Here is a 22,847-nt window from a genome sequence, read left to right on the forward strand (position 1 = left end):
CGAGCTCTGAGTGAACAGGATTTTTAAAGGGAAAGTCTGTGAGCCGGGGGTTTCCATGGCAGCAAGCAGGGGGGCACAAGCCTTGGCGTTACAGAATTGGATGAAGTTTAGCAGGGCGGGGTGACCTTTTCTGAGGCACATAATCACAATGGCTAAGGCATATAATCACAATGGCTATTTTTCTAAACCGTATCTGAAACATTGGGGAAATTTTTCCCACCTGATTCTCAACCGATTCCCATTGATTATTGCCAGGGAGTTTGTCTCTATTTTCTATGAAGCATTTATTCTCTGATATTTCCTGGAGGCTGTTGCTAGGAGAGTTAACTTTGTTTTCTGCCAGGTGTACATTCTGTGATATTTCCTGGTACCTGAATTCAGTTCCCAGTCAAGATCTTTATTTCAAAATGGAGTTATATTCAGGCTATCTTAAGCTCTTCAGAAAGAGCACTGGCTGCTCTTCCAGAGGACAGAGGTTCCAGTCCCAGCCCACACACAGTGACTCACAGGCATCTGTAACTCCAGCTCCAGGGCATCTGAGGCACCGTATGCATATGGTGCACTGCGTGCCTTAGGCAAATACCTACTCACATTAAGTGAAGTTAGCTTTCACACAGAGTTTCTGTACTTTTACATTCTTATTTCATTAGCATTTTTGAGCTTTGCTTCTCTATTCAAATCTTTGCTCATAAATATCCGTTCTTAAGCTGTTCCTCAGTGATGAAAATGTTCATGGTCTAATTACCCATATACCAGGAAGGAAGGTTGGAAGCAGCTGTGGAAACAGACAGGCTCTGTTCCAACACTGACATCTTTAGGTTGAAGATTTCAGTTTTAGTCATGTTTCCCATTAAAACCTTTCTACCCAACCATCTCAACAGCCTGTTGTTATTATAATTTCCAATGACATTCAGAGGCCAACTAGACCTGCTCTTGTTGAAAGCAGTCTTATTTCTAGAACAAAATGAAGTTTCACTTTCCCAGTCTAGATGAAGATGATAGAATCCAATCATTATTTCTATAATTTTATTTTTGAGAAATGTTAAATTGGTACTTAATATCTCCATTCTTTTGTCATTCATCACAAAAATGTTGCCTCTGGTCTTGCAAATGTTAATTTGTCATATATATATATATATATATATATATATATATATATATATTACTCTCTTTGTATAACATTTGGTTATTAAGGAGCCTGTGTGCTGAAGATATGCATGAATAGTGAAAGTAATGATGAAAACAGGTGATAGATAGATAGATAGATATGCCATAGATTAGATAAATACATGCATACATACATACATTAGATAGATAAATAGATAAATACATAGTTATGTAGATGATGGATGGATGGATAAACGGATAGATAGATAGATGATAGATTACATAGATACATGCACACATACGTATATACATACATTAGATGATAGATTAGATACATGTATACATACATATATACATACACTAGATAGATAGATGGATAGATGATACATAGATGATAGATAGATAGATAGATAGATAGATAGATAGATGATAAATAAAGAGACAGAGAGACAGATCAAAAGAAGGGTGAAGGGAGGAGAAAGGAAGGGAAAGGAAGAAAATAAAATAAACTTATAAAAATAATGGAACTAAGCATAGCCATCACAAGTCATGACATGTATCTATTTCCATGGATTTTTATCAAGCATTTCTTGAGAGAGAAATAACAGAAGTCCTTACCATCTACTTCAGAATGTGTATAATCATTAGCTGTTCGGTCATTTTACCAAGAGCCCACTGAAAGTCTGTGGAGGCTGGGAACCTCTGTCTGTACTGGTTCCAGAAATGCTGTGGAATGTCTTAGGCATTAAGGGCAATTGTACCCACGTGCCTACGTCTCAAATTAAATGAAAATAAATTCAATAAAGCTACAAACATCTGGATTCAGATCAGCAGGTTTGTGATGACAGTTCTATACACTGTACCAAACAAACAGAGTCAACTCAAGAGCTAGTACAGTTAATTGACTATCAAGATATTTTTTTCACAAACAGTAATAATATTAACTCCTGGTGGCCATTCTTCCTCATTCATGATTATACAGTTTCATAATTCTGAGTGTATAAGTATGGATGTGTTATTCCCAAATATTACACTGCACAGCTTTCAATGTTTTCAGTCTTGTCAAATCTGTCTCTGCTTCTCCCTATCAATGTCTTTCAGTTCTTCACTGTAGCCAGTGAACAGAGAAAAGACCAAGAATGCAATTTATGTCAGAAATATCCAACTTTGTACCACAATCTATGGCACAATATGGCATCTTCTATTAATCTGTGATTATCACCTGACATGGTCTTAATCCTCTATCTGTGTTTCTACAAGAGAGTGGAAAGATGATGTGAGCTACTCTGTCATATTTGCCTTTAGTAGCATGAAGCTGAGTCTGGTTTTGGAGTGGAGAGTGCGCCTTTTTCACACAAAAGTTTGTTGAAGACAAGGAGAATTTCCTCTTAATTCTCACACCTGTAAGTGTCTGCTATAATGAAATGTGCAGAACTAGTGTTTGGTGAGGCACTTCCTGTGAATAAAGATGAGTTACCAGCATAGAACGGAAACATGAGGACATGTGCCGTGATATGTCAGCTACCTAACAAGCCGTGAAAAGTGTCCCTCAGAAAAGCTGAATTTGTTCTACAAACCTTAAAACAAACTACATTCAAAAAGTCTTGTGTTAAGCTTTTGAAGAAATCTGCAATTTCTGCGTGCCTTAACTAGTCATCCAGCAGAGTAAGGGAAGCTGGAGGCAGCTGTAGTAACAGGTGAGCTGCACCCCAAGTTTGACATCTCTGTGCACCGTTGCAGATTCCATTTTTATTTAGGTCACTTTAGGACCTTGCTGTTCAATCAGCTCAACTTGCAATTTGCCCAGCTGCCTGAGGAGAAAAATAATCTACTTTGTCCTAATTGAAGCTTATTAGTTTGGCCACAGGAATAGGAGAAATCCTGGTTAAAAATAGTTTCAACAATCTCTTTATACAATTATATGCATAGTATTGCCATTACTACAATTCACATGCAGTTTACATTAGGCTTTTTTTGGGGGGGAAGCAGAATATAACAACTCTTCCTAATTTACCCTCTTTCTGCATGTGAGGAGGTCAGGAAATGAACAACTGGTCAACTTTGTTGTTTGTTTTGTTTTTCCTTTTTTCTCTTTTTTTATTAATTTATTATTATTTATTACAATTTATTCACTTTGTATCCTGGCTGTAGCCCCGCCTTGTCTCCTCACAGTCCTACCCACCCTCGCTCTTCTCCCCCTATGTCCCTCCCCTAGTACCCTGATAGGGTTGGACCTCTCTCTTCTATTTGACCCTAACTGGCTGCATCATCTTCCTCTGTGACCTGACAAGGCAGCACCCCACAGAAAGAGGTGATCAAAAAGCCTGTCACTAAGTTCATGTCAGAGACAACCCCTGCCCCCTTTACCAGGGAATCCACTTGGAGACTGATCTGCCTATGGCCTACATCTGAACAGGGGGTTTAGGTCCTCCTATGCATGGTCCTTGGTGGGAGCATCAGTCTTTGAAGGACCCCCTTTGGCTCTGTTGTTCTCCTTGTGGAGCTCCTGTTCCCTCCAGGTCTTTCAGTCTCCCCCTTCTTCCCTAGAGTTCCATGAACTCTGCCCAAAGTTTGGCCATTAATCTCAGCATCTGCTTGGATACCCTGATGTATAGAATCTCTCAGAGGTTCTCTATGGTAGGCTCCTGTCCTTTTCCCTGTCTTCTCCCACTTCCGATGTCTATCCTGTTTGCCCTTCTCAATGATGTTTCAGCCTCTTCCCTAGGGTCCTCCTTGTTGTTTTATCCTTCTTTAGGACTATAGATTTTAGTATTTTTATGCTATGTTATATGGCTAATAACCACTTATAAATGAGTATATACCATATGTGTCTTTCTGCTTCTGGGTTACCTCACTCAGGATGATCGTTTCTAGTTCCCACCATTTTCCTGTAAGGAAAAATTTCCTAATTTCCTTGTTTGTAATTGCTGAGTATTATTCCATTGCATAAATGTACCACACTTTCTGTATCCATCCTTAGTTGAAGGACATCTAGGTTGTTTCCAGATTCTAACTATCACAAACAAAGCTGCTATGAACATAGTTGAGCAAATGTCCTTGTTGTGGTTGAGCATCTTTCAGGTGTATGCCTAGGAGAGGTATAGCTGTATCTTGAGGCAACACCATTCCTAATTTTCTGAAAAAGCACCAGATTTATTTCCAAAGTGGTTCTACAAGGTTCCATTCCCTCCAGCAATGGAGGAGGGTTCCCTTTTCTCCACAACCTCTCCAACATGTGTCATCCCTTGAGTTTTTATCTTAGCCATTCTTATGGGTGTGAGGTGAGATCTCAGGGTTGTTTTGATTTGGATTTCCCTGATGACTAAGGATGTTGAGCATTTCTTTAAGTGTTTCTCTGCCATTGTATATTCTCCTATTAAGAATTCCCTGTTTAGCTCTGTACCCTGTACTTTAAATTGGATTAATTGATTTGTTAGTGTTTAACTTCTTGAGTTCTTTATATATTCTGGATATTAACTCTCTGTAAGATATAGGGTTGTTGAAGATCTTTTCCCAGTTTATAGGCTGTCGTTTTGTTCTGTTGACAGTGTCCTTTGCTTTACAGAAACTTTTCAGTTTCATGAGGTCCCATATATTGATTGTTGATCTTAGACCCTGTGTTGTTGGTGTTCGGGTCAGGAAGTTGTCTCCTGTGCCAATGAGTTCAAGGCTCTTCCCCACTTTTTCTTCTCAGAGGTTTAGTGTGCTTGGTTTTATGTTGAGGTCTGTGATCTACTTGAACTTTACTTTAGTGCAGGGTGTTGTTATTACTTTTTCAAGGCAGGATTTGTAATATAGCCCAGGCTGGTCTTGACCACATGATTTTCTGCCTTACCTTCTGACATCATTGTGTTGGGCCACAATGCTGAGCACAATGAAAAGAGCTCTGATTCCTAGTATGGATAACAAAGCTAATGTTTATGCTATCATTAAAGTCCTGGGAAAAGCATTCTTCATAACTCAAGTAAACACTTTTAAACATTTATATATTATACAACTTAATATATCTATATTAAGTAAGTATAGATATATTACATACAGATGAAAAATAAAATTCATTTAAAATATTTTTTCCTTAGGAAATTATCATTTTCATTTCACTTTAGAGCTGTGATATGTTAGCTTCAAACATTTCAACAAAGTAGCACATATTGCCTGACCAGCAATATTTAAAAAAACAAAATCTTATTTTCTTATGATTTTAGATAACCATTGCTTCTTATATTTGAATCCTCTGTTTTGTTATTTGTTTGTTAGTTTGTATGTTTTGGATTTGCAAGCCAGAGCCACTGCTCTTGTGTATGAAAGGAAAGTATATTACCACCACATTTGTTACTTTCTTTTTGCTGTAGCATATACCCAAGAAGAAGCAAGGTTAAGGAAAGGAGAGTCTATTTTGGCTCACTGTTCAAGCGAATAGTCAGTCCACTGTGGCACAAATGTCATGGCACCATGACTTTGAGGCAGTTAGCCACACTATGTACATAATATGGAAGCGTAGAGTGCCGAATGCTTGATTTCCACTGGCTTTCTCCTTTTTATGCAGTCCTGGATCCCAGGCCATGAAATGATACTGCCAACATTCAAGGAAGGTCTTCCCATTTCAGTTAATTTAATCTAGGTATTCCCTGACTCTCATACCCATAGACCACCCCAATATAGATAATCCCTCACAGCTGAGTTCAGGGTCTGTCTCCTAGGGGAACGAAGGTTCTATTGAGTTGGTAATCAATGACAATCACTGCCACTGAGTACACCCCTAGGCTGGATATTTTTGTCATCAGTTTAGTCATCATATCTAGAAGCCATGTGGTTACATTGTCTCTTTGTTTTTATGCAGGCCTCTTGGTTAAGGAGCTAAAGGGGAAATAAAACATACAGGATGAAAAGATGGCGATGCTGCCTCCTCCAGGACCTCAGAGCTTTGTCCACTTCACGAAACAGTCTCTTGCCCTCATTGAGCAACGCATTTCTGAAGAAAAGGCCAAGGGACACAAGGATGAAAAGAAAGAAGATGATGAAGAAGGTCCCAAGCCCAGTAGTGACTTGGAAGCTGGTAAGCAGCTGCCCTTCATCTATGGAGACATTCCCCCTGGAATGGTGTCGGAGCCCCTGGAGGACCTGGACCCCTACTATGCAGACAAAAAAGTAAGTTATCAAGACTTCCGTGGTAGAGTTCTGTTGATTTTGTTCCAGACAAAATACACATGAAACTCAATGACCACACACCACGAGCATTATAGTAAATACATATTAGTGTGTTGAGAATATGCACGTTTTCTAGTAGTTCATTAAACTGGTACTGACATTGGCATGCTTACTTGATTTGATTCATTTTTCAACATATTCTATAGAAAGTTTAGGTGTGACATGGTGAATCGTTTCTGTAGTTTTATAGTCATGGCTGTTCTTCTTTACATTGATTTAGTATGTGGGGTGCATGGGTGAAGTCAGATGACAAATTGGTGGAAGTCTTTTCTCTGCTTCCAGCATGTGAAGCCTAGAGATCAAACTCAAGTCATCATCCGGCTTGGTAGAAAATGTCTCTACCCACTGAGCCATCTTGCCAGCAATTCAAAGAAATTTTAATTTCTCTGTGTGTGGATATTAAATTTTCTTTAAAGTTTAAATGCAAACGAATAATACTAACTTTAATTATTATACCTTAGTAGTCTGTTTGTTTCTTAATGAAAGACAGAAAGGGAGCAGGTCCAGAAAAGAAGGGAGATGGGAAGGAACCAGAAGTAGCAAGCAGAGCAACTGTAATCATGATACATTATGTGAGGAAAAGTGTATATCTTTAATAAAAGAAAAAAATATTTAAGACAGCAAAGTCATTCTTTTATTTTTATTTTTAAATTTTATTTTTTATTTTTAAATTTCAAATGCAATATAACTTGATCTTGCTAAGACTGTATAATCAGTAATTTTTAATGTTAGTTTTTACTCCTTTGTTTGCCTTTTATGACACAATTCCTCACCATGAATTTGTAGAAAGCCCAGTTTGTTGAGATAATGACTACCTGAAAAAATAGATTTCCCATACAAGTAAAAACAGACTCATGAACTTATTCCCCCAATTCTGTAAAAAATATTTATTGTAGGAAATGTGTTTATGTCTGTAAAAGTCAAGAAACAAGACAACAGAAGGGAAAGATCAGTGCATTTTCCATTCTATGTGCCAAAAACAATGATGTACTTAAGACTTAGTGTTTTTGAGCTCTTAGCGTTAGATTAGTTCAATATTTTGAGTTTTAATATTTTATTGTCTATTTGTTTAAGTACAAAATTCATGGGAAATATCATTAACCTGTACTATTTAAAAAATCATTTTAAGGATTTTTTATTTTTAATTTTTTAATGAACTTTTAAAAATGAATTTGGCTATTGAACTCCAAGGTCTTCTTTTTTTTTTTAATTAGTGAAGACTGGAGCACCATACAAGCATTTTTTTTTTTCAGTGAATGTTAGCAAATACATTTTTTAACCATTGCAGTTATACAACGAAACTGCAAGAATTGGACTGAGATGTTGGAAGGAAGTTCCCAAGCTGGGGAGATAGCTCAGTCATCAAGGCGCTTGTGTTGCAATGATGAAGCCCTGAGTTTCAACCCAGAACCCACATTAGAAAGAAAAATAAACATTACGGCATTTGCTTATAATCCCTGCCCTGGGAAGTCAGCGATAGGTGGGTTCCCTGGAGCCCACTGGCCAGCCTGCCTAAGTAGAATCTGAGGGTGACAAGCCAGTGAGAGACCCTGTCTCATAAATCTAGGTGGATTACCACTGAGAAATGGCACTTGACTTTGTCCTCTGGCCTCCACATGCACACATTTGCAAGCATATCACATCCGCAGGCAACTGTAAGTAAGTGCACACACCAATGAAAAGGATTCTTACAATTCTGACATGCCTTAAATTTATGAATTTTTTAAAGCCGATTTGGTGTGAACCATGACAATTCTCAGCAAGTTTTAAAGCGCTCCCTTTATTGTCATCAAAATCAGAGATAGTTTCTACCAGATGTTTAAATCTGTAAAACAAAAGAGAAAAATGCCATGTTTACAGCTAAATGACAAATGGCTGTAATCATTGAAGTGCTATGATAAAAGACGTAATGTTTTGCAAGCTCCCTTGACCTATCCATGTCACTCCTCCTGGGCTGCATGAGGCTGAAGAGAGCTATGAGTGTTGTCCAACACATCACCACAAATACATTTATGATATGAGACTTTTTTTTTGGGGGGGGGGGTTTGCTTTATTTCAATGTTATTCATTATGAACTTTGTGGATGACAATGTGCTGTCTCATTGTTTAAAAATTGGACATGCCTATAAGTAATACATACTTGCATGTCGCTCAATTCTTCACATAATGAAAATAAACAGCCTTGGAGTTCATTGGCCAGGGACAGACAGCTACTTCCATGCATTGGAAGTGCGTGTAAAGTCCCAGGGCAGCATTTTTTCTGCCCTGCTCTACCAAGTAGAGGCAGAAACTGCTCATAGGAATGTGCTGGGTTGCAATGCTGGGAGATCAGCTTCATCCTGTTTCTTTTTCCTCCTGCAGACTTTTATAGTATTGAACAAAGGGAAAGCAATCTTCCGTTTCAACGCCGCGCCTGCTCTGTACATGCTGTCCCCCTTCAGTCCTCTAAGAAGAATATCTATTAAGATTTTAGTGCATTCATATCCTTTTCAAAGCCTAGCTTAACAGTATATTAAGATGCTGTGTTTGCTCCTATATTCCAACTGAGACATGGTCTCTTCTGCACCTGAAAAGATCTTTATAGATTTCAATAGACATTAGTCTCAAAAAGGAATGACAGGATGGTCTGATAGTTTTGGAATATGATAATTTTATTTAAAGAGACAAAAGCGCAATCTATGCACCCATTTTCCATTGTTTTCTAAAGAAAAGTTTATTGCATTTCAACCAACATCATCATCAGCTCTTCCTTTTGTGGTGTTGTATATTCCTTGACTGGAAGCTACCTTATTCAGCATGCTAATCATGTGCACAATTCTGACGAACTGCATATTCATGACCATGAGCAGCCCTCCAGAATGGACCAAAAATGTAGAGTAAGTGTGAGTTAGCATACATTAAGTAAGGTTAAGTGATCGTTTTCAAGCTTTGTTTTTCCTACCAGAAGTTGAGAAGTTGAGTCCATAAAACAGTGTAGTTTATTTTCCCATGCATGCAATTTTATTTCAGTTTTTTTTCCATGTTAACTCACTGGGAATAGGCTTGAATCATTAGACGCTACAGTATTTCCTGTTAATAAATATGATATGTATCTGGTGTTAGTGGCTATGTTGTTTTTAGGCACTCTATTGGGATTGCCTAGGCAGCTTTAATAGCTATGCTCTCTGTCCTTTAAGTACCCATATCTTCAGTGAGTGTCTGTAATAAGGATATTTTAAGAGTTCCTGGAACTCCCTTGTGTAGTATAATCCATGAGTTAGTCCATATGCTAACAGCAGCTTCCAGGAGATGCCTTCCTTTGATTAACCAGGGATAATAAACTGTAGAGATGTTAATGAGACATTATTTATTTCACAACTAATATTTCAATGGATTCCTTCATTTAGATATACTTTCACTGGGATATATACTTTTGAATCACTCATAAAAATCCTTGCAAGAGGCTTTTGTGTGGGAGAATTCACCTTCCTCCGTGACCCTTGGAACTGGCTGGATTTTGTTGTCATTGTTTTTGCGTAAGTACTCTCAATTTTTTGAACTAGGAAATTTTTGAAAGTTTCAGAATAATATTCCAGTAAGAACAACTTTAAGAGACTGATTTTTCTTGCACGTGATGGCTATACTTAAAGGTAAACGGAGTTGTGTAGAAGCTAACAACTCACAGTCAGATTTTTTCAGAAAGCATTTTCCATTCAAAGCATGTTTAACATAAAGATTATCTCTCTGCCTGCCCAGCCCTTGAATGGACAAATATTATATATGTATATAAACAGTATTAATTGGGTACACACTTCTCTTAAGATTTTATTTAAAAACCAAAAGTGTGAGAGAAGTGCTCACAAGGATCATGAATGACTAAGGCCTCTAATTGTAAGCACAGTGCCTGTATTCATGACCTAGTAAGTATATTAAAATAGAAAGTGAAATGTTTCTGAGCTGTCACCAAACTTTGCTTTTATCATTAATATATTGCACAGCTATTGCATGTGCACCGTACTCTACTTTCAGTACAATTTTAAGTCATTCATATATTTTTGAAAACTGTCAGAAACCTTTTTAAAAGTCTCAGCCCTAGATAATTTCTTCTATTATCTTGAATCATAAAATTAATCCATGTCTATATGAGACATTCAGACAATCACCAGCAGGGTCTTACATTTCTAGTCTCAAGTTCTCTCGTACCTCCCCACCTCCTTACTTATCGGGTTCCCTCCAATAAAGACACTGTAGCTTCATTGTCATCTATGGATAAGAAAATGGCGATATGGATACCCTTTTCATGGCTTCCCATTCTCTATTATTTTAATTCACGTACCATGGAATTCATCTCTTTGAAGTATGCAACTCAGTATTTTTTTTAGCATAATAACAAGTTTTACACGAGTAACTACTATCTAAATTGAAAATATTTTCCCCACTCCAAAAAGAAATCCTTCACTGATCGTTGGTCCCCTCCATTCCCTGCTTGCACAGACTCTTGAAAAACACTATATTGCTTTGGTTCTGTGGAAACCTACTGTGCTGAACATTTTATCTGAATAGAATTTGCTGTTTGGCTTCTTTTACATAGTCTACTGCTCTCAGTATTTTATAGGAGATTAAAACTCTGTATTACTATTCTAAGCTGATAATGGAACCATTTGACTATTTGATTTTTAAGTATATGAACAACATTAAAATGTAACATTTGTATTTTTATCAAATGAGTCAAATCATATACATTAGGTTATATTAGGATAGAAAAATACTTGCCATACTACATATAGAAAATACAATACTTTGACTAACAGCACAGGTAAGTATTATAGACTCTACCTAGATTATGAATAACTCTGATTTAATCCTACAGGTATTTAACAGAATTTGTAAACCTAGGCAATGTTTCAGCTCTTCGAACTTTCAGAGTCTTGAGAGCTTTGAAAACTATTTCTGTAATCCCAGGTAAGAAGTGACTGGTGTGGAGCATTAGGTCACTCAACTCCAGCTGTTTGGGAGTTTTCCTTGTCTGTGTGTGTGTTGTCACTGTGTTTGTGTATAAACTCCCCTATTACAGATATGTGACAGAGTTTGTGGACCTGGGCAATGTCTCAGCGTTGAGAACGTTCAGAGTTCTCCGAGCATTGAAAACAATTTCAGTCATTCCAGGTGAGAGTGGAGTTAAACACAAAGGCTGACTTTGACCTTTTGGAGAAAAGAATTTCCTTACACAAGTCTAAGCAAATTGCATTCCTTCTGTTCTTACTGCAATCTTTGTTGAAAAGTCAGCCATTGAGTTTAATCAGCTGCATGGATCTTGGAGAAAGAAGATGACCAGTTGGCTCACATCTCCACTTGAAATTCTTCCTCCTGCCAAAGGGCCAATTTTCCACTTTTTCAGGAAGGAAAATTTCAACTAATCAGAACTTCATATACTTAAGAAAATAAGAAATATCTGCATGTTGACATTGCATGACATTGTTTTATCACTTTCAACGAACTGTTTCTTATTTGAAAATTGGTTCAGTGTACCTTGTCACTCTGTGCTCTAATTCAGCTTCTCACTTATTTGAGTTCATTATGTAGAAATGGTTTGTTTGACCAAGGTTTACTGAATTAGCAGTTATAAAAATTTAATATTATAAGTGAACGTGGCTGCTATTTCAGCAATCACCTTGCTTAATGATTGAACCTGATGATTCTTTGAAATACTTTACTAGTTTTAACCACTTGTAGTTCATAAAAACAAGTTGTACAGGTGCACCCTTTGAACCTGGAGACTTCTCTGGGTTCAATTATTTAAGGTCATTGACTTGAGTTAATGCATGCATTTCTAGCAAGGCTTGTGTTTTCATTTGTTTCCCATTCAGAGCCTTTATGTCATTATGAATGCCTCTTTTTTTTCTCCTACATTTTTAAGGTCTGAAGACCATCGTCGGGGCCCTGATCCAGTCTGTGAAGAAGCTGTCTGATGTCATGATCCTCACAGTGTTCTGTCTCAGCGTGTTTGCTCTCATAGGACTGCAGCTGTTCATGGGCAACCTGAAACAAAAGTGTCTCAGGGAGGAACTTGAGCAGAATGAAACGTTAGAAAGCATCATGAATACCGTTGAAGATGAAGAAGAACTGAAGAGTAAGAATGCCCCTGTAGTTGCTATTAAGTAGAAATAACAACAAAAGTGTGACTTTCTTCTAGAAATGCATGGATGCTTGAATTTTTTTTATTTTTACTTTTATTATTAGTTACATTTTATTAACTCTGTATCCAAGCTGTATCCCACTCCCTCAATCCTTCTCAAAGCCTCCCTCCCTCCCTCATCTCCTCCCTGCCCCTTTCCAAGTCCACTGATTTGGGAGGACCTCCTTCCCTTTCATCTGACCCTGTTTTATCAGGTATCTTCAGGACTGGCCGCAAAGTCCTCCTTTGTGGCCTAGCAGGGCTGCTCCTCCCTTGGGGGGTGAGGACATCAAAGAGCCTGCCAATGAGTTCATGGATGCTTGAATTTTAATAATTTTGAAGCTATTAAAATGTTTTAAAAAGCTTGTCAGTTCATGGTATTTTTATGTTAGAAGTGATTTTTATAAATCTTTCTATTTCCTAGCTTTCTAGTAATTCTGTCTGCAGAAAAATGGGTTAGTTCCACAACAACTTTCTACAAGATAAAGATTTGAGTTGCTAGGGACCAATAATGATTCTCATTAACCATTGCATCTATGTATATGATACAGATTTTGTTCTATCATTTTATTTATATAAAAACACTACAATTATTTTTATAATGTGATATTGTACATTTAGTTTATAATTAGAACTGTAATATCTTATAGCCAAATTAGTGGCAACAGTGATAAAACTATCACTTTTAAGATATTTACCTGTTGATAATATTTATGTAGGTTTTTATAAGATAAAACAACTTACTCAGTTTTATCAACACGGTTCTTACACATAATGGTAAACTTGATAAGCTTTATAGCTATTTCCCGATAGCAGCCCTGTTTATGACTGATAGAGTCAGCAAAGACTGTCTCAGTGCAAGTTCCCCATTGGAACGAGGAAGTGATCTGCACATAACCTTGGAAGTCTGTTACGTACACGAGCGTATGCCAGACATCTCGCAAAATATACACACTGCACGATCTCAGAATGGTTTCCCCTCAGACCGTCTTTCACAGGAGCTATTGATGAACAAGATTTAAAGTGAAGTCAGGGCTTTGTCCGTCTCAACACCTGGACAGGGTCTGTGTGACAGTGCCTAACGTTAGGACATAAAACTCCTCTCTGGTCTAAGGGAGTGCAGAAGACAAGAAACTTTGCCAGCTTGTATCCTTTTTGTGAAAAGGAAACTGGGCTTTCTTAGGTAGCAGGGAATTTTTACTTTTTCTAGATTTTTTTAAATACTTACTAGTGAGATAAGAGCGAACCAAGCATAGGTATGACAGCAAAAGAGGACATAAAGAAGGAGCAGCATTGGGGCTGATGAGAAAGAAACCTCAGTATCACAGTGAAATACTTTATATGTATTTCATTACTGTCACAGTTTGGTTACAAATTAACGTTTTTTTTTTTTTTTCTGCCTGTTATCATTCTACAATCTTCCAGTTTCTGGCTTTTATAATCAATATCTTCAGTTTTCCATTTCTAGAAAATATTATTTTTCATTTGTGTGCTCTAGAAATGATAAATAACAATAAGTAACTCTTTACATTTGCACTCATTTTTTAATTCAATTTTCAATTCTTAACCTAAATTTAACTACTTTAACATTTGTGCCATTTTCTTTTTAATTCTGAGTATTATCCTATTCTGAGTTCATAACCTGAGTGTCTTCAGACTTCTATTAGAAGAAAACCTTCAAACAAATTTTATTAGAATTTGTTTGAGCAAAGAACGATTCATGAATCCAGCTGACTTGGGCATGAGAAGGGGCTTGGATAGTTCAGTCTATCAAATAGGCAAGCACTATTTACAGACAGAAAATGGTCATGATTTAGAGAAACAGCTTATGAGTGGCAGGTCAACATTTCTCTTATATGGGCATGGTCTCATCAGTTGGCATGATGCTCTGCTGAAGTACGGCTCCCGTGATTGGTTAAGATGCAGCTGCTTGTTGTAAGGGTGAAGTTAGTGATAGCTTGATTCTGTACCACATTTGCTTGCAGCTCTGTGTGTGTGGAGATGGTTAAATTTAATTTCACACTACCCTCTTTTAGAGAACCCTTCAATTTTCTGATTTCAGTTTAATTGAAATCATGGACACTGCTGCATCTTTCTGTCACCATGACAACAGGATTTTTGGTCTCAATTTGGGATTCAGAATTCCCAACCTCTGGCTCCCTTATATTCCCTTATGCACTTGTTTTTACATCATTTTTTTTTAACTATAAAAAGGTCATTTGGTTTATAAGTGATCACTGCATAGAGGCAATTAGGATTTTTTGAGAGAATATAGTACATAAAAGAAATTATTTTGATGTCTACAAGAGTACCAAGGCATCGATGCATGCTATATAATAGAAGTTCCCACAACTGAACTAATCAATATCTAGTATATAAACACGACCCAAAATTAGACTATTTTCAACCACTAGCTTGCTTTTTAACTTCTTATACTTCTTGTATCTTCTGTTTATTATTTATTTATGTACTTATTTCTATACTGCTGGAGACTGAGGTCCAGACCTCACATATGTTAGGTGAAAGCACTACCAATGAACTATATCCCAAACCAAACTGTTTTCTTTATCTTGAAACTGAAGTTCTCCCATTCCAAATATATTTATTATTGCAATTTATTCACAAATTTATTCAATTTGTATCCTGGCTGTAGTCCCCTCCTTTGTCTCTTTCCAGTCCCACTCTTCCTTCCTCTTCTTCCCCTGTGCCCCTAGTCCATTGATAGTAGAGGTCCTCCTCCCTTTCTATCTGAACCTAGCCTATCAGGTCTTATCAGGACTGGTTGCATTATTTTCTTCTGTGGCCTGGCAAGGCTGCACTACCCAGGGGGAGGTGATCAAAGAGCTGGCCACTGAGTTCAAATCAATGACAACACCTGCTACAGATGTTTAATTTCTTCAGTTCTTTATGTATTTTGGATATTAACCCTTTGTCAGACATCAGATTGATGAAGTTCTTTTCCCAATCAGTAGGCTGCTGGTTTGTTCCATTGACAGTGTCCTTTGCCTACAGATGCTTTTCCATTTCAAAAGTCCCATTTATTAGTTGTTTACTTTGCATCTCAATTGTAGTCCCCATCCTCCATTTTTCCTGGTCCAACCTTCCTTCCCTCTTTCCCCCTACTCCTCACCAGAGTACTTCAAGTCACATCAGGACTGAGCATATCCTCTTCAAATGTGAACTGGCAAGGCAGCCCCACCAGGGGAAAGTGATTTAAAAGCATGCAACAGAGTCAATGTCAGAAATAGCCCCTGTTCCCCTTACTAGGGAACACACAAGAAGACCAAGTTGCAATGGGGTATATGTATGTAGGGGTCCTAGATCCAGTCCATGCGTGGTCCTTGGTTGGTGCTTCAGTCTCTGCAGGCCCCTGTGGGCCAAAGTTAGTTGGCTCTGTTGGTCTTCTTGTGAAGCTCCTGTCTTCTCTGGTTCCTTTGATTTTCCCCCCAACTGTTCCACAATGTGCCCTGCTATCTACCCAATCTTCAAGTCTCAACACCTGTTTCCATCCTTTGCTGGGTGTAGCCTCTCAGCTAAACTAGGCTCCCATCTGCAAGCATAGCAGAGTGTCCTTGTTAGTGTCAGGGGTTGGCTGTCTCCCGTGGGGAGGTTCTCAGGTTGGGCCAGAGGTTGCTTGGACAGTCCCTCGATCTCTATCTGCACATCTTGTAGGCAGGGTAAATTTTGGGTCTTTGTAGGTGGGTTGCTGTTCCACTTCCCGCCACTAGAAGTCCTGCATAGGTAAAATGTGGCCTCTTCAGTTTCCATGACTCCTGCTACTAGGGGTCTCATTTAAAGTCACCCCATATCTTCCCTGGCGCTTACTAGGTTGTAGGTCTCCAGCTTGTCTCAGAAGTGCCCCCACCCACAGTTTCTCTTCTCTCTGTAAGCCCCCTGTCCTCCCGCCCTACTCGCCCCACATGTGCTCCCACCCTTGTTTCCCCATCCCTGTTTCCCTCCATATTCCCTCTCCACATGTGTCTCTTCAGCCACTTCTGCTATCTATTCTGTTTCCTCTTCTGTCCTCCCTTGGACCCTCCTTGTTACTTAGCTTCTTTGGGTCTGTGAACTGTAGTATGTTATCCTGTACTATACAGATACTATCCACTTATAAGTGAGTATATACAATGTTTGTCTTTCTGGGTCTGTGTTACCTCACTCAGGGTGGTCTTTTCCAGTTCCATCCATTTGTTTGCAAATTTTATGATTTTCTTATCTTTAATAACTGAGTATTCCATTGTGGAACTGCACCAGTTTCTGTATCCATTCTTCAGTTGAAGAACATCTGAGTTGTTTCCAGTTTCTGGCTAGTATGAATAAAACTGCTATGAACATAGTTGAGCAAATGTCTTTGCTGTATGGTGGAGCATCTTTTGGGTATAGGCCCAGGAATGGTATAGCTGGGTCTTGAAGTAGTGGTATTCCTGATTTTCTGAAAAAGTGCCAAATTGATTTCCAAAGTGTGTGTACAAATTCACACTCCAACCAACAGTGGAGGAGTATTTCCCTTTCTCTACAACCTTGTCAGCATGTGCTGTCACTTGAGTTTTTGTTCTTAGCCATTCTGATAGGTATAAGATGGAATCTCATAGTCATTTTAATTTGCATTTCCCTGATTACTAATGATGTTGAATATTTCTTTAGGTGCTTCTCAGCCATTCCAGATTCCTCTGCTAAGTCTCTGTTTAGCTCTCTACCCTATTTTTAATTAGATTATTTGTATATTTGTGCTGTTGGTGTTTAATTTCTTGAGTTCTTTAGATATTTTAGATATTAACCCACTGTCAAACGTAGGGTTGGTGAAGATCTTTTCCCAGTCTGTAGGCAGTCTTTTTTTTTTCCTGTTAACAGTGTTCTTTGCCTTACAGAAGCTTTTCAGTTTCATGAGGTCCCATTTATTAATTGTTGCTCTTTAAGCCTGAGCTGTTGGTGTTCTTTTCAGGAAGTTATCTCCTGTGCTAATGAGTTCAAGGCTGATTCCTATTTCCTCTTCTAATAGATTTAGTGTTTCTGGTTTTATGTTGAGGTCTTTGATTCACTTAGACTTCAGTTTTGTGCAAGGTGATAGATATGGATCTATTTGCATTTTTCTACTTGTAGACATCCAGTTAGACCAGCACCATTTGTTGAAAATGTTTTCTTTTTCTCTTCTATGGTTTTGACTTCTTTGTCAAAAATCAAGTGTCTGTAGGTGTTAGGACACCTAACACCAGTCTGGGTGTTCAATTCGATTCTGTTGATCAACCAGTCTGTTTTTAGGCCAGGACCACACAGTTCTTATTACTGCTCTGTAGTACAGCTTGAAGTCAGGGATGAAGATACTGCCAGAAGTTCGTTATTGTATAGGATTGTTTTAACTATTCTGGGTTGTTTTCCCATATGAAATTGAGAATTGTTCTTTCAAGCTCTGTAAAGAATCTTTAGGTCTTACTTCAAAACTCTTTACACCACAAAACTAGAAAACCTTAAGGAAATGGATGACTTTCTCAAGAGATTTCACTCACCAACATTAACTCAAGATCAGGTAAACAGATTAAACAGTCCTATAACCCCTAAGGAAATAGAATTAGTCAACAAAAGTCTCTTGACCAAAAAAATCAGCCCAAGGCCAGATGGTTTTAGCACTGAATTCTAAAGATTCTTTGAATTTTCGCAGGGTCTCTTGTTATGTCACCCTTTTAATTTCTGATTTTAATGATTTGGATACAGTCTCTCTGCCTTTTAGTTAGTTTGGCTAGAAGTTTCTCTATCTCAAAGAACCTGCTCTTGGTTTCATTAAGTTTTTGTATCGTTCTTTTTGCTTCTAAGTTATTGATTTCAGCCCCGAGTTTGATTATTTACTGCCATCTGCTCCTCTTAGGTGTGTTTGCTTCTTTTTGTTCTAGAGCTTTTAGGTGTGCTTTTAAATTTCTAGTATGAGAAATCTCCAATTTCTTTATGAAGGCACATAATGCTATGAACTTTCCCTTTAGCACTGCTTTCATTATGTCCCATAAGTTTGGGTATGTTGTGCCTTCATCTTCTTTGAATTTTAGAAAGTCTTTAATTTCTTTATTTCTTTACGTACTTAGTGGTCATTGAGTATGGAATTGTTCAATTTCCATGAGTTTGTAGGTATTCTGTTGTTTCTAATGTTGTACAGCTTTAGTCCCTAGTGGTCTGTTAAACTACAAGGAATTATTTCAATCTTTTTGTATATGTTGAGGCTCGCTTTGTGCCTGACTATATGGTCAGTTTTGAAGGAGGTTCCATGAGGTGCTGAGAAGAAGGTATATTATTTTGTGTTTGGATAAAGTATTCTGTAAATATCTATTAGGTCCTTTTGATTCATTATTTAGTTATTTTCATTATTTCTCCATTTAGTTTCTGTTTTAATGATCTGTCCATTGGTGAGAGTGAGGTACTGAAGTCTCCCATTATTAATGTATGGTGTTCAACCTGTGATTTAAACTATGAATGTGGGTGTTCTTGCATTTGGGGCATAAATGTTCCGAATTGAGATGTCATCTTGCTGTATTTTTCCTTTGATGAGTATGACGTGTCCTTCCCCATCTCTTTTGATTAAAGTATTATTTTATTTGATACCATAATGGCTATTCCAGCTTGCTTCTTGGGTCCTTTTGTTTGTAAAACCTTTTCCAGCCCTTTACTCTGAAGTAATGTCTATCTTTATTGCTGAGGTGTGTTTCTTGTCTACAGTAGATTGATGTATTCTGTTTTTGCATCCATTCTGTTAGCCTGTGTCTTTTTATTGGGGAATGGAGGCCATGGATGTTGAGAGTTATTAATGACCAGTGGTTGTTAATTCCTGTAATTTTGATGTTGGTGGTAGTAGAATGTGTGTGTGCTTCCTTTTGGTTTTGCTGATTTATTCTCTGTATTTTTTTTTTTTTTTTTATCATGGAATATCTTGTTTTCTCCCTTTATGGTGGTTAAAAGTTTTGCTGGGTATAATAGTCATGGCTGAAATCTGTGGTCTCTTAGTGTCTGTAAGATATCTGCCCAGGCCCTTCTGGTTTTTACAGTTTCTTATAAGAGAGGTATAATTCTGATAGATCTTTTTTTATATGTGACTTGGCCTTTTTCCCCTCACAGCTTTTAATATTCTTTCTTTGTTCTGTACATTTAGTGTTTAGTTTATTATGTGGTGGGAAGATTTTCTTTTCTGGTCCAATATATTTAGTGTTCTGCAAGGCTTTTGCATGTTTATAGGCCTCTCTTTAGCTTGGGGAATGCTTGAAAATATTTTCTGTCCCCTGGAGCTGGGAGTCTTTTTCTTCTATTCCTATGATTCATAGGTTTGGTCTTTTTATAGTGTCTTGGATTTCTTGGATATTTTTGGTCAGGAACTTTTTAGATTTAACATTTTCTTTGTCTGGTGTATCGATTTCTTCAATACTTCAAGAGATTGTCTTCAATACTTCAAGATTTCTTCAAGAGATTGTCTCTTCCAACTCTTGTATTCTATTGATGATACTTGTGTCTGTATTTCCTGCTCTCTTCCCTAGGTTTTCCATCTCCAGGATTGCCCCAGACTTTATTTTCTTTATTGCTTCTATTTCCACTTTTAGATCCTGAACAATTTTATTCATTTCCTTTACCTGTTTGATTGTATTTTTCTGGGGGATTTACTTTCCTCCTTTAAGGGCTTTATCATTTTTATATCTCATATTTAAGATCCTTTACTTGAGCTTCAGGTGTGATAGTATCTACAGGGTTTACTGTGGTAAGATAGCTGGGTTTTAGTGGTGTTATATGGCCCTGGGTGTTGTTGCTTGTGTTCTTAGGCTGTTCTCTAGCCAACTGTTTGTCTCTGGTGTTAGCAGACCTGGTTGTCCCTGGTGGTGAGGCAGTTCGGAAGTAGGTGGAGAGAGCTCTAACTTGAATGCTGCCTGGGACCCTCATAGGCCTCCTCAGAGATGACAGACAAAGTGGGTCAAAGCCTGCACATGGATCACCCTGATGGCTGTGTCCCAGGTAGACCATGCAGATCAGGATTTTGACAGAGATTTCAGTCCTAGAAGTAGAAATGGGTGGGTGGATATATAGATATCAATTATTGCAAGAAAGAGAGAGAGAGAGAATGGATTGCTGCAGGAGAGATAGGGAGAAGTCAAGTCTTTGAGAAAGTCAAAGAGCAGAAGGCAGAGACATCTCTGGTGAAGGAGAAAATAAAGAGGGGTGGTAGAGTCAATGGGAGTGTGATTAAATTCAACTTAAGTAGCTCTTCTTTTCTCCAGGGATGTAGAAAATGGAATGACTAGCTGAAGAGTATAATGAAAAATGGAGGGGGGAATTCACATTGGATTTTGAGGGAAATGCCCTACAGGATCAAGTTAGGATTGGATGATCAAGTCAATTTGAATACTATTTTGATAAATAAATTCATTTATTTGAAAAGTAATTGTCCACTAACTGAGAATTTCTCTTCCAAAATGCAATCATTTGGAAGCAATTTTGGGAAAAATGGTGCCATTTTAGGTTAGGATTCTGCGAGGTTACTTCAATAAACAGAAAGATGCATGAAAGTTGAAATATTACTAAAGGAAGACAGTAACTTGTGTCCATAGATTTGAGATGAACAATGCAAGAGTGAATGTAAAGGTAGTTGCTAGATCGTGAGAACTCATACAACAAGTGGATTTGACATTACTGAGGAGATGACTAGTAATGAAGCCCACGCAGTAGCTTTCAAATGCTTTCTTTGTCTTACCGCAAAGCTGTGTCAGGAGATTTTCAAGATTTATCAACTATGCAAACTTATCGAATAAGAAAAACATAATTTATACATCTATGTTGATGTTCGTCAGACACCCCTTGCTACTACACATGATCATGAACTCCATGTAGTTCTGAGCTAAGTTTCCAATATCTCCTGAGCACTATTATAATCACAAGTCTGTGTTGGGCTACAGAAGGATGTACTTACATCTAAGAAGTTAGCCATTAAAAGTCTTTTGGATAACTCATAGTCCTTGGCTTCACTGATACCGGGGTTTCTCCTGTCCTCATATTCAGCTCTTTTCTCATGCATCTGTACCACAGGGAACACAGCGTATCTTGTGCAATGCTTTCCCAGCTTTCCCCTGCTTAGTTTTCTCAGAATTGAATAACTCCCTCTGGCCTGGGAAATACACACTATGTCACCAAAGGCCAAGCCATATGCTCTGGCTACAGCTGCCTTTTTGAGCAAGAACAATTAGACCTAACCGCAGAATTATGCTTTTCTATCCTGCATCTCTGGTCCTGCTATTAACAGAATGTTCTTTTTAGACTTATTAATTTAGATTACTTGGTACATTTGTTATATTCATTTTTTTTACGTTAGTGAAAAGTTAATTTTTTTTTCAGCATCACCCATAATCTTCAGAATTATGTTTTGTTTTCTTTTTCTGCAAAGATAATTGATTTATAAAATCCCTTTTCAAAATGTAAGACTTCTGGTTTGCTGTTGTTCTTGTTGCTTTTCTACATTCACAGTTGCACAGTCATCACCACCACCTAATTTATTTTTTTTTAATGCTTCCAAAAGGGACCACTTGTCCATTGGTGGTCGTTCCTCGTTCTAAACACTTTTTTCTAACTCCACGGACTGATCTATTCTGTATGTTTAATGGGAAGAGGAAAAGGCAAGATCCAGAAGAGCAGCTCTCCAACCACAATGACTTACAGTCTTCAAATAATCCCCACAGGCCATAGTTCAACCACATTTCTACAGTCAGTACAAGATATTAGTTCATGAATGGATTAAACCAGTCATTAGGCTGCGACCTCATTATCTTATTGTCTTTGGAAGCACTTTACAACACACAAAGAAATGTAATCTTTCTTTACATTTTACTTTAATCTCATAAGCATCCTTGACCATGTAGTACTGTGATGAACATAATGGTGCTGCTCCATGTGTACATGTTTTGTTTTGTTTTGGACAGAATCCCATGTGATACCTGAGACTGTATGTACTGCCAGACTATACTTAGTGGCAAACTGGCACTAAATTCACTATGATGATGACTTTGAACTTCTTTATTTTTAATTTTTATTTTTTATATTAATTACAGTTTATTCACTTTGTATCCCAGCTATAGCCCCCTACCTCTTCCCCTCCCAATCCCATCCTCCCTCCCTCATCTCCTCTTATGCCCCTCTCCAAGCTCACAGATAGAGGAGGTCCTTCTCCCCTCCCACCCGTGTCTTTACCTCCCAAGTACTGCACCCACTATAGGCATGCGCCCAATATACTCAGGTTCTACAGTGCTGTGTATCACACTTAGGGCTTCGTGCGTGCTGGGTGAGCTTTCTACTCAGGGAGCAATATTTCCAGGTCCCAGATATATATATATATATATATATATATATATATATATATATATATATA

The 22,847-nt window shown here is 37.8% G+C and overlaps 1 protein-coding gene across 1 annotated transcript in view; it reads left to right on the plus strand.

The window, feature by feature from the left end:
• Window positions 1-22,847, plus strand: part of Scn9a (sodium voltage-gated channel alpha subunit 9) — a 163,576-nt gene that overhangs the window by 67,371 nt on the left and 73,358 nt on the right. The window contains exons 2-7 of the mRNA XM_055600182.1: window positions 5,948-6,255; window positions 8,677-8,795; window positions 9,102-9,191; window positions 9,702-9,830; window positions 11,165-11,256; window positions 12,212-12,424. Coding sequence (XP_055456157.1) covers window positions 5,998-6,255; window positions 8,677-8,795; window positions 9,102-9,191; window positions 9,702-9,830; window positions 11,165-11,256; window positions 12,212-12,424 — 901 coding nt within the window. The 5' untranslated portion in view covers window positions 5,948-5,997. The remainder of the gene's footprint in view (window positions 1-5,947; window positions 6,256-8,676; window positions 8,796-9,101; window positions 9,192-9,701; window positions 9,831-11,164; window positions 11,257-12,211; window positions 12,425-22,847) is intronic.

This window comes from Psammomys obesus, unplaced genomic scaffold (assembly GCF_907164565.1).
Source record: "Psammomys obesus unplaced genomic scaffold, mPsaObe1.curated_primary_1811, whole genome shotgun sequence".
NCBI lineage: Eukaryota > Metazoa > Chordata > Mammalia > Rodentia > Muridae > Psammomys > Psammomys obesus.